Source organism: Bubalus kerabau, chromosome 13, assembly GCF_029407905.1.
Source record: "Bubalus kerabau isolate K-KA32 ecotype Philippines breed swamp buffalo chromosome 13, PCC_UOA_SB_1v2, whole genome shotgun sequence".
Lineage (NCBI taxonomy): Eukaryota > Metazoa > Chordata > Mammalia > Artiodactyla > Bovidae > Bubalus > Bubalus kerabau.
In genome coordinates this window covers 72749450-72760843 of record NC_073636.1, presented here as the reverse complement: position 1 = coordinate 72760843, position 11394 = coordinate 72749450, and the positions used below count along the sequence as shown (strand labels likewise).

Below are 11394 nucleotides of genomic sequence, written 5' to 3'. Positions count from 1 at the left end.
AATTTCTTTCAACGTTTACATTGTGAGCTACAGGAGCACAGCCCTAGGATGTTAGTAGGCTTCAGTTCAGTTCAGTTCAGTAGCTCAGTCGTGTCCGACTCTTTGCGATCCCATGAATAGCAGCACGCCAGGCCCCCTTGTCCATCACCAACTCCCGGAGTTCACTCAAACTCACGTCCATCTAGTCGGTGATGCCATCCAGCCATCTCATCCTCTGTCATCCCCTTCTCCTCCTGCCCCCAATCCTTCCCAGCGTCAGGGTTTTTTTCCAATGAATCAACGCTTCGCATGAGGTGGCCAAAGTATTGGATTTTCGGCTTCAACATCAGTCCTTCCAAAGAAATCCCAGGACTGATTTCCCTTAGGATGAACTGGTTGGATCTCCTTGCAATCCAAGGGACTCTCAAGAGTCTTCTCCAACACCACAGTTCAAAAGCATCAATTCTTCAGCGCTCAGCTTTCTTCATAGTCCAACTCTCACATCCCTACGTGACCACTGGAAAAACCATAGCCTTGACTAGATGGACCTTTGTTGGCAAAGTAATATCTCTGCTTTTTAATATGCTATCTAGGTTGGTCATAACTTTCCTTTCAAGGAGTAAGCATCTTTTAATTTCATGGCTGCAGTCACCATCTGCAGTGATTTTGGAGCCCAGAAAAATTAAGTCTGACACTGTTTCCACTGTTTCCCCATCTATTTCCCATGAAGTGATAGGACCAGATACCATGATTTTCGTTTTCTGAATGTTGAGCTTTAAGCCAACTTTTTCACTCTCCTCTTTCACTTTCATCAAGAGGCTTTTTAGTTCCTCTTCACTTTCTGCCATAAGGGTGGTGTCATCTGCATGTTAAAATTTAGTATGAGCAAGATTTATTATTCTTTTTAAAGTGTATATATTTCTTCCTGTCTCTTGAAGGCAGCGGAAGAAATTAATAGCCTTGGTTGCAGAAAGGGGAACTGAATGGCTGAAGAGGTTGAAACTCTCTCCAACATCCTTCAGTTTCATTGAGGCATAAGTAGTGTTCTAGGACTTTTTATGGAAGAGTTTGAAAAGCTGTCTTACTTGATTTTATAAGTAAACAGTAACTTAGCAAAAGCCACATAGTAGATCTATAATCTGTCATAAGATAGCACAGATTTTAATTTTCTGCCTTGCTCTTTGGGAGGGAGAGAACTTTTGTCACCCATGGGTAACTCTTTCTATGTTAACTCCTTCAGAGATGTATTTGAGTTCACTAAATAAAATCTCCAACAATTTTTTGTTGTTGTTGCTATTACCTACTAGGCCAAGTTCTATCACTTTTTTGTGGTTGCTTTGTTTTGTTTTTTTAAGTGTGAAATTGAAACAACATTTATTCAAGTTAACTTTTTCATCTCAAGTGCCTTATGTGCCAGAAAAAAGTTTGTGTACATAGGTGAACAGCAATGGGGATAAAGGGCTCATGTTTGCTGGGTCGTATAGTAGCCTCTTGAGAAACCTATATGCAGGTCAGGAAGCAACAGTTAGAACTGCACATGGAACAACAGACTGGTTCCAAATAGGAAAAGGAGTACGTCAAGGTTGTATATTGTCACCCTGCTTATTTAACTTCTATGCAGAGTACACCATGAGAAACGCTGGGCTGGAAGGAGCACAAGCTGGAATCAAGATAGCTGGGAGAAATATCAATAACCTCAGATATGCAGATGACACCCTTATGGCAGAGAGTGAAGAGGAACTCAAAAGCCTCTTGATGAAAGTGAAAAAGGAGAGTGAAAAAGTTGGCTTAAAGCTCAACATTCAGAAAACGAAGATCATGATATCTGGTCCCATCACTTCACGGGAAACAGATGGGGAAACAGTGAAAACAGTGTCAGACTTTATTTTTGGAGCTCCAAAATCACTGCAGATGGTGACTGCAGCCATGAAATTAAAAGATGCTTACTCCTTGAAAGGAAAGTTATGACCAACCTAGATAGCTTATTAAAAAGCAGAGATATTACTTTGCCATCAAAGGTCCATCTAGTCAAGGCTATGGTTTTTCCACTGGTCATGTATGGATGTGAGCGTTGGACTGTGAAGAAAGCTGAGCGCTGAAGAATTGATGCTTTTGAACTGTGGTGTTGGAGGACTCTTGCGAGTCCCTTGGACTGCAAGGAGATCCAACCAGTCCATCCTAAAGGAGATCAGTCCTGGGTGTTCATTGGAAGGACTGATGTTGAAGCTGAAACTCCAGTACTTTGGCCACCTCATGCGAAGAGCTGACTCATTGGAAAAGACCCTGATGCTGGGAGGGATTGGGGGCAGGAGGAGAAGGGGACGACAGAAGATGAGATGGCTGGATGGCATCACTGACTTGATGGACATGAGTTTGGGTAAACTCCGGGAGTTGGTGATGGACAAGGAGGCTTGATGTGCTGCGATGCATGGGGTCGCAAAGAGTCAGACGTAACTGAACTGAACTGAACTGATGGTAGTTTTATTCCTAGTTTTTAAATATATCTCCATACTGTTTTCCACAGTGGCTATAACAATTTGCATTCACCCCAGCAGTGCAAGGGAGTTCCCTTTTCTCCACATCCTTTCCAGCACTTGTAGATTTTTTTGATGGCGGCCATTCTAACTGCTGTGAAGATGATACCTCATTATAGTTCTGATTTGCATTTTCTCTAATGATGAGCATGTTGAGCCTCTTTTCATGTGTTTAAGAGCTCATGTTTCAGTTTAAAAACACCCCTACTCATACTCATTCTCTTAACCAGTTGATTAAATTTAATTTCACTAATAGGGGACCTGACACCATACATAGCATCACCTGTGAAACAGTCTCACCAAAAAAGTTTTGTTCAAAGCTAGCCTCTGTGCCTAACTTCCAGCTTGCAGGAAATAAAGGGACAATAGACACTATAATGAAACCATCAGATTTCTAGAATGTATGACACCTAGTTTAGTCTCCTCAAAAACTCAATGTGGGGGCAACCCTGGTGGTCCAGTGCTTAAGACTCTGCACTTCTACTGGTTGGGGAAGTTCCGTATGCTGAGAGGTGTGACCAAAAAAAAAAAAAAAAAAAAAAAATCAATGTCACTAAAAAAAAAAAATGGGAAAGAAAAAGGAACACAAAGAGGTAGGGAGAGATTTTAAGAGACTAGAGACAATGAAATCCAATATGTGAAATTTGACTGGATTCTAGCTTGAAAAGATATTTCACGTTCTGGGGACAAATGGGGAACATTTGAATAAGTATTAAATACTCAGTTCAGTCAGTTCAGTTCAGTCCCTCAGTCGTGTCCAAATCCTTGTGACCCCCATGGACTGCAGCACGCCAGGCCTCCCTGTCCATCGCGAACTGCTGGAGTTTACTCAAACTCATGTCCATTGAGTCAGTGATGCCATCCAGCCATCTTATCCTCTGTCATCCCTTTTTCTCCTACCTTCAGTCTTTCCCAGCATCAGGGTCTTTGCAAATGAGTCAGTTGTTCATTTCAGGTGGCCAAAGTATTGGTTTCAGCTTCAGCATCAGTTCTTCCAATGAATATTCAGGACTTATTTCCTTTAGGATGGACTGGTTGGATCTTCATCTAAATAAGTATTACATACTAGATATGATAATGGTATACTGTAGTTACACAGTGATGTATATTAAGGTATATTAAGGTGATGTATATTAAAGTGTTAGAAAGACTGAAACTTAATTTCAGATGTTCAGTAAGAAAAATTATACACACATACATTTAGTATATATGGCAATATATTCACTTCAGAAAAGTAGGTTTATTGTACTTCTGTTTCAAATTTTTCATAAGAAGTTGGGGAAAGCATACATTATTGCCACAAGTCATCCATAGATTAAGGGGAAAGCCAGCTCATGGCAAGACAGGCCGTGCCCCTTCCAAGGAAACTTCTTGAGTCAGGGGTGTGATGGGAGAAGCTCCAGGTTAGCAGGCAGGCAGGCAGTTGCTGCTTCTCTGCCCCTCGGTCTACAAGGCCCCCGTGTCTCTGCTGGAAAGTGAACTTGGATATGATCCAAAAAGTTCCTTCTAAAACTGTAGATATGAGCATATAGGTACAAAGCAGTGGTTACCAGAGAGAAAGGGCCCGGGGGCAGCGGGGGAAACCCTGTAGGAAATACAGAAGTAGAAATGTACACACGAAACTTACAAACCAAGGTTACCTCAAAAAATAAAATTGTAGTTATCTATTGCTGCATAACAAATCACTCCAAATCAGTGGCTTAAACTGCTGTTTTATAACGTTTATAGATTGTGTGGGTCAGGAATTCAGAAAGGTCAGAGCAGGGACAGTTTGCTGCATAGCATCTGGGACTTCAGCTAGGACAACTAGAAGGCTCGGTGACTTCATGTTGAGGGCAGGAAGCATTTGGAGGCCTCTTCACTCACGAGTTTGGCAGGCAATGCTTGTACGGGCTGGCTGTTGGCCAGAACATCTATTCGTGGCCTATCCACATAGCCATCCAGGTAACCTCATGCTTCTTGCATGGAGGCTTGTGGCTCTAAAGATGAGTGTCCCAAGAGAACCAGGCAGAAGCTGTATAGCCTTTTACGACCTAGCCTCAGAAGTCACAGTGTCACTTCCATAGTGCCAGACTCAAAGGCATGGATCACAGACCTCACCTCTCAGTGGCAGGAGCACCAGACCCAGAGTGTAAGAGCACATGGGTTGGGAGGTAATTTTTGAGCACATTTTTGGAATTCCAAATATATTTCCACAATACTCTATGCTGTTCCATAGCTGCTTGTCCCCAGCAGGCCCCCAGATTCTGCCCTTTCATCAAAGTGGTCTCCCCCGTCCCCAACACAGTGGCTCTGGCTGGGTCACTCGAGGAAGCCCTGCACAAGGGCTTGAGTGTGTGAGAGAATGGAAGCCTACAAACACAGCTTTAACATGAATAAATAAGTCTTTTGAAATTCAGGATGTGACTTGAGTCTTTCATCCCAAGGTTTTAAATTAAAAATAAAAGTTCATTCCTTGACAGTGTATTCTGGCTTCAGTGATCAACTCCATGTGAAAAACTAAGGTGTTGAGACTGGACATCTTTTCTAAGCCTCATTTACGGACTTCTAGCTATTGACTCGGAGAAGGGAATGGCACCCCACTCCAGTACTCTTGCCTGGAAAATCACATGGACGGAGGAGCCTGGTAGGGTGCTGTCCACAGGGTCGCTAAGAATCGGACACGACTGAGCGACTTCACTTTCACTTTTCACTTTCATGCATTGGAGAAGGAAATGGCAACCCACTCCAGTGTTCTTGCCTGGAGAATCCCAGGGACAGGGGAGCCTGGTGGGCTGCCATCTATGGGGTCACACAGAGTCGGACACGACTGAAGTGACTTAGCAGCAGTAGCAGCTATTGACTGGTTATTTATCGCTTCCATGAATTACCATAGTCTCAGCTGGTTCTTACGCTCCAAACAAGCTCACCCTTTAGAATCCCCATCTTCCATTAGCTTCACCACTGTTCCAGGCAGTGGGGCTCAAAATGTTGCCAACCTGACCTTCAACACCCAGACCAAATCTATTTCAGAATGCCAGCTTTCTTACGACAGCATCTTAGGAATCTTTTTTTTTTTTTGGCTGTACCATGAAGGCCTGTGGGATCTTAGCTTACTGACCAGGGATCAAAGCTGTGCCTCCTGCATTGGAAGTGCCGAGTCTTAATCACTGGACGGCCAGGGAAGTCCCTACAACAGCATCTTAAATCCCTGCCCTTGTTATTTCCTCTTGGAGTTATATGACGCCCCCTAAGGGGCTTCCTTCCATGCTTCCTACCCTTACAGAATCCACCAGCTAAGCTACTCCCACTGAACCACATCCCTTACATACATGGTGGTGGATCTGCAATCTTTGTCTTTCAGGCTTTCCCTAAAGCTGGTTCCTAGTGTATCCAGCACATTGTGCATTTCCATGTTGACTGCCATGCTCAAGCAAGTACAATCTCTCCCATTGTCCGTGGGACAGATGATCACCTTCTGTCCTACATTCTGACCTAAAATGGTAAAGCTGAGTGGTTCAGGAGCTCAAAGGAGGGGGACAAACTGTGGGCTAAGACAACAGCCTCCAAATGGTTGAGCCCGTGGACAGCTGGGAGGTGAAGGAGGGCGCAATCCATGTAAGGAAGACACCTACCAACTCTTTTACCTTCCACTAGTGCCCCCGGGAGGCCTGTTCATAGGTACAGGGGGCACACAGACTGTGGGTTAAGTTTATTTTCTACCCTTTTGAACTAGTCTAAAAGCTGTACAGTACTCATAAGTTTGAGAATTATATATGCTTTTGATCAAAGAAAATCACATCTAGAACTGGGAAGATTTCAATGAAAGACTGATGCATCAATTATCAAAGTACAGATTCAAACATTTAATTTAAAAAATGGAACATATCTTACATAAGAAATGTTGTCCCTCTCTGGGCACTTACAGAAGATGCACAGATCTTCCCACAGGTCAGAGAGGAAAGACTGTATAGACAATTTTCTTAAAAACTGAGGGATAATTCAAAAAGTTTACAAAGAATCGGGAGGCAGAAAATGCTTCAAGAGGCTTGGTCCTCAGAAGCTGTTCTGGAATGCCGTGTGTCAATGTCATGTTCCTAGAGGAGGGAGTAAGACAGAATGTTAGTATTTCAGTTCAAAACCTAAAATGTGAACTCTGTTGTTTTGGACTTTGATGAACGATTCTGACTGGGACACGGGTAATCTCTGGCTTTAAGGCTACATCCAGGCCAAGGATCAAGTTTTCATGACCAGATAGGGCTCTGATTACAACCCACTACCCACCATGATGAGTGGGGAGCAAATACAGTTGACGGTACTGATGGAAACACCCTTGGGCCTGGGGGCCTGACCCTGCCTTGCCACCAGCGTAAGTACTGCTGGGAATTTACTAGCCTCCCCCTGCCCCACACGTCAGTGCTGAGCAGGTTTTCAACACCTTGCCTCTGAGGTGCCTTCCTGGCACTTATCTGAAGAGCACCGTAAATGCCCATATATTCCTGCCTTGCCCACTGCATGGAGCTCTGGCAGCAAGGACTGCATTCACTGCCACAACCCTGACATCCAGCACCATGCTAGCACACCTGAGGCCTGCAGTATGAACACCCAGCAGCGCCAGTGCCTACCAGCAGTGGCTCGGATCCTCATCAGTCTTTCTACTCAGCATCTAGAACCTGTGTGTGTGAAACAGACTCTCTTCTACTGTTTCATAGCCCTCTCCCCCCCTCCCACCGCTGTATCATGAATGTCTTCCCAAGTGCCTGAACATCCTTCTAAACATTCTTAATCTTATGCGTGCACCCTAGGTACTTAACTAGTTCCCTGCTGATGGTTTTCTTCTATGAAAACAATGCTTTGCTGAGCATTCTGACTGGTAAATCTACATGTATTCAGAATTATATTATTTTTTTATTTTTTGGCTGTGCGGTGTGGTACTTGGGATGTTAGTTCCCCAACCAGGGATTGAACATGTGCCCCCTGCAGCGGAAGTGTGGAGTCTTAACCACTGAACTGCCAGGGAAGTCCCAGGATTGTATTATTAAGACAAATTCTGAGGATTAAAATTGCTGGGTCAGAGGTATCCATGTATTTCAAGGCTTCTGAATATCCTAAAAAATATCTCCATAAAAATGGAACCAGCTTATTCTCCAATCAGTAGTATATAAATGAATATCCATTTGCCAGCAGTGGTTGGGCATTTAATTTTAGAAATCCTGTCCAGGGACAGATAAGATGAAGGCCTGGCATAATAAATGTTAAGTCCTTAGCCCAGGGCAAGATGGTTTCTGTCCTCACATCCTGCTGCTCTGTCCTTGGCTGAGTTCTCGTCCGCCACATAGGCATCACTGCTGTTCCTCAAACGAGCCAAGCAGAGTCCCGCCTTAGGGACTCTGCACAGGTCTTCTGTCTGCCTGGGACACTCATCTCCCAGCTATCTCCATGGCCAGCCCCTCCATGGCCAACTCCTGGCTCCCATGCCAGCTCTGGAGTGTGTGTGGCCCACCCCGACCACCCCTGAATCTTGCCACCTTCAGTACACTGACCCCTCTGAGCCTGCTCTGGTTTATGCCACGTTTCATCTCCTGGCATCCTGTGTGGTTTAAACGTAAGATGCTATGTGGTCTGTATACTGTCAGTCGCTCCAGCTAGAATACACATCCCACAAGCGCAGGCCGTCACCTGTTTGTCCACCCAGTAGACAGTGAAATTCCGACAGAATGAATGAGTGGCACGGACCATGCCAAGTCCAGTTTGTGGATGATATCCCCACTTGACCACTTGAGTGGGCCTTCTGGGCTCTGTACCTGGTTCAACTTCTTGAACTCCACCACTTGGAAGAAGATGTGCTCAAGGATATGTTTGGCATCTTGCCGGTCCTTTGGGAGTTTATTGGTGACTCCAAGGATGTCGCCACACTTCCTGACATAGAATTCCAGGTCTTCTTCAGTACCTGAGCACAGTTGCAGTGGTTAGATTCATCCTTGATTCTGCCCTGCCCCAAGTACAGACTTACTGTGGTCTGGGTATCCCTGTAGGGTTCCTACATCTCTCAAGATCACTCACCTCTCCCTTGGGTAATGTGACCAAAGGACTCAAACAGTGATAGACTGTAGAGATCTCTGATGTGCTGTTTTTGTAAATTAGTAGGCCAGAAGTGTGACACTCCTAGACAGAATAAAGCTGCACTGGTTCTGGCTCACTATTCCCAGATCCAGCATTCCTACATTACAAAGAGGAGCAGCCAGCAGGAAATGAAATTACCATTCTCTGAATGCCGCAGGGACCATTATGAGAAGGACATATGGGTATTTTAAAGAGCATTTATTATAGCAATGTTACAGAAAAGGAATGAAAGAAAAAATCACCCATAATTCTCTGAAACAATTTCCAGCTGTATATCAAGAATGGACAGTCATTACTGCCCTTCTTACACTAGACTGTCACTTCTTTTCTTTTTCCCCTCTGACTTGCATTTTTAAAGCTATGGTAGAAATGATATCTCACTCTAACCCCCACCAATACTATCTAGGATAAATACTGCTATGTATGCCTGCATATCTACATGTGTAAAAAAAATCCCTCCATGTGTAAGGATCAGACTACAACAGTTCTGTAAGTTGTCTTTATCATTTAATGGTGTAACATAGACATTCCATGTCAAAGCCTATGCTCATCTTTCAACAGTTTGTTTCATATTTTTTTTAACCAGTCTTCCTCCTGATAGGCTGTTAGACTGTTGTCAGTTTTTTGAATGATACAGTTAACAGCTCTATAGCTGTACCTTTTTTGTTTTGCATTTCTACAAGAAATTCTGGAAGAGAGACTGCTAGAATCAGAAATGCTGGGTCAAAGCATCTAATCCTTCACAGGTCTATTATTCCTACAGGGTACTTACTGGGTCTTACTAATATCTGATTGCCCGGCACCTACCTCAATATCTGGAACGGAACAGAAATGCAGTGTCTGACACTGAACTATGACCACGTTTGCACACTCCGTTCTGGTCTCTGAGCATATATAGATGTTTGCATAGTTGAGATCCTACCACAAGTACAGTTTTATATTTTGCTTTCTTCATTTAGGAATCTCCAGTTCACTCAGTGTCCCCCCCGAGCTTTGTAAAGCTCTTTTATAATGACTATGTTTTATCCCACTGACTGAATATGGCACAGTCATACACATTTACTACCATTCCCCTATGACTGAACACTAAGGCTATTCCCAACTGTATTTTATTTATTAAATAAATAATGTAGTCGTCTCATCTGTATACCTTCATTTGTCTCCCTAGGTTAGATTCCCAGGAGTGGGGTCACTGCCTCAGAATGGACGGTTACTTTTATGTCTCTGAGCACACGTGTGCAGGCCCACGTGCTGTGCTGGAGGCAGGGCATGTCAGGAGGAGCCCTGGGCTGAGAGTCGGGAGCACCACTCACTGAGCAGCTGTGTAGCCCGGGGCCTTTCCTCACCCATGGGTCAGGGTGGACACACTGGACTCTCTAGGAGTCCTTCCAATCTGAAGTCTCTGTAATTCTCTTGGCCCTACTGAATCTTCTTATTCAAGTGCTCCTATGACCACTGGCCTAGATTTGCTATGTGGTAGCCAAGGTCAGGATTCATCCTGGGGTCACTCAACAGGTCAGAGATAAAGACGCACAGGAATTAAAGCTGAGATTCTAGCTTCCGCTTGGCACTGCCCTCTAACTCACTGAGCTAACTGGCTCTTACAGTCAACATCATTTACATGAAATAAACAAAACTGTCATTTTATATACTCCCATTCCTATTTTCTTCTCCCTAAACAAACTATAAACTTTCTCTCATGGCAAATCTCAGAAATTTACAATTTAGTAAAACTCACAAAAGAAAAAAAAAATTTGACCAAACTCACACTTATTGGTAATCTGAGCAAGCCGGGCCTTCTCAGAGGAGAACGTCTCATCTAAGTCAAATAGCTCCAGCGGAGGAGGTGGTAATTCCCTGAAACTAGGAGGGAAAACCTAAAAGGCAATGAGGTCTTTTACAGAAGAGCGTATCCAGAGCCATAATTGACAGGAATGAGACAGAAGGAAAACAAGAGGATGAGACGCGCAGCGCCTGTCGCCCCTCAGCCCATGAGGCCACGGCAAGCATGGCGGCCGCCCACTGGGAGCAACCCAGCGGAGCCAGCTCCAGCCACCCCGCCGAACTGACCAAGCTGGGGTCCCAGCGCCCATCAACTTGTTCAAAGACACAAAGCCTGGCGCTTCTCAGGCCTTTATTTGTGTTGACCTTTTGACTGTTTCTCATCTAACCGTGACAGAAATTGGGGGAACGGATGTACATTAATATAGAAAGTGCTGAACTTAGAGCCAGAGTTCACAGGTATGAACCAGTAGTGTGCTGCTAAATGCTGAGCTATCACTTAAAACAGGCCTGATCTGTAGCATTTGTCATTTTCTGTTCTATAAACATCTCCACCATGGCCGATTTTCAAGCTACCAAGCTGTAGCCAGTTAACTGCCTTGTAACATTCCAGAAGGTAGGAGGATAAGACAGATTTTTAAAATATTCATTTATTTATTTATTTAGCTGCACTGGGGTTAGTTGTGGGATTTTATTTGCACCATGTGAGATCTAGTTCCCTGACCAGGGATCAAACCTGGGCCCCCTGCCTTGGGAGCGTGGAGTCTTAGCCACTAGACCACCAGGGAAAAGTCCAGCATAAGGCAGTTCCAAAGGCAAGTGGAGCTCATGTTGAACTGGAATGTTGAAAAATAACCTATAGACACATGGTTGGCCCCTGGGCTCTGAGAACTGTGCTGTGAATCTCAGTGCCTGCTGCCTGGAAAGCTCAAAGCTTTCTAGCACAAAGCTCTTTCTCCTCTTCACCCAGGAATTCTCATATATGCCCTCCAACCCA

At 44.3% G+C, this 11394-nt stretch overlaps 1 protein-coding gene across 2 annotated transcripts in view; it reads right to left on the bottom strand.

The window, feature by feature from the left end:
• Positions 1-6343: 6343 nt before the first annotated feature.
• Positions 6344-11394, bottom strand: part of IFT52 (intraflagellar transport 52) — a 32513-nt gene continuing 27462 nt past the window's right edge. For both annotated transcript variants that reach the window (XM_055545064.1, XM_055545065.1), the window contains 3 exons: positions 10384-10492; positions 8297-8442; positions 6344-6589 (listed from right to left, as the gene is read on the bottom strand). In XM_055545064.1, coding sequence (XP_055401039.1) covers positions 6533-6589; positions 8297-8442; positions 10384-10492 — 312 coding nt within the window. In that variant the 3' untranslated portion in view covers positions 6344-6532. The remainder of the gene's footprint in view (positions 6590-8296; positions 8443-10383; positions 10493-11394) is intronic.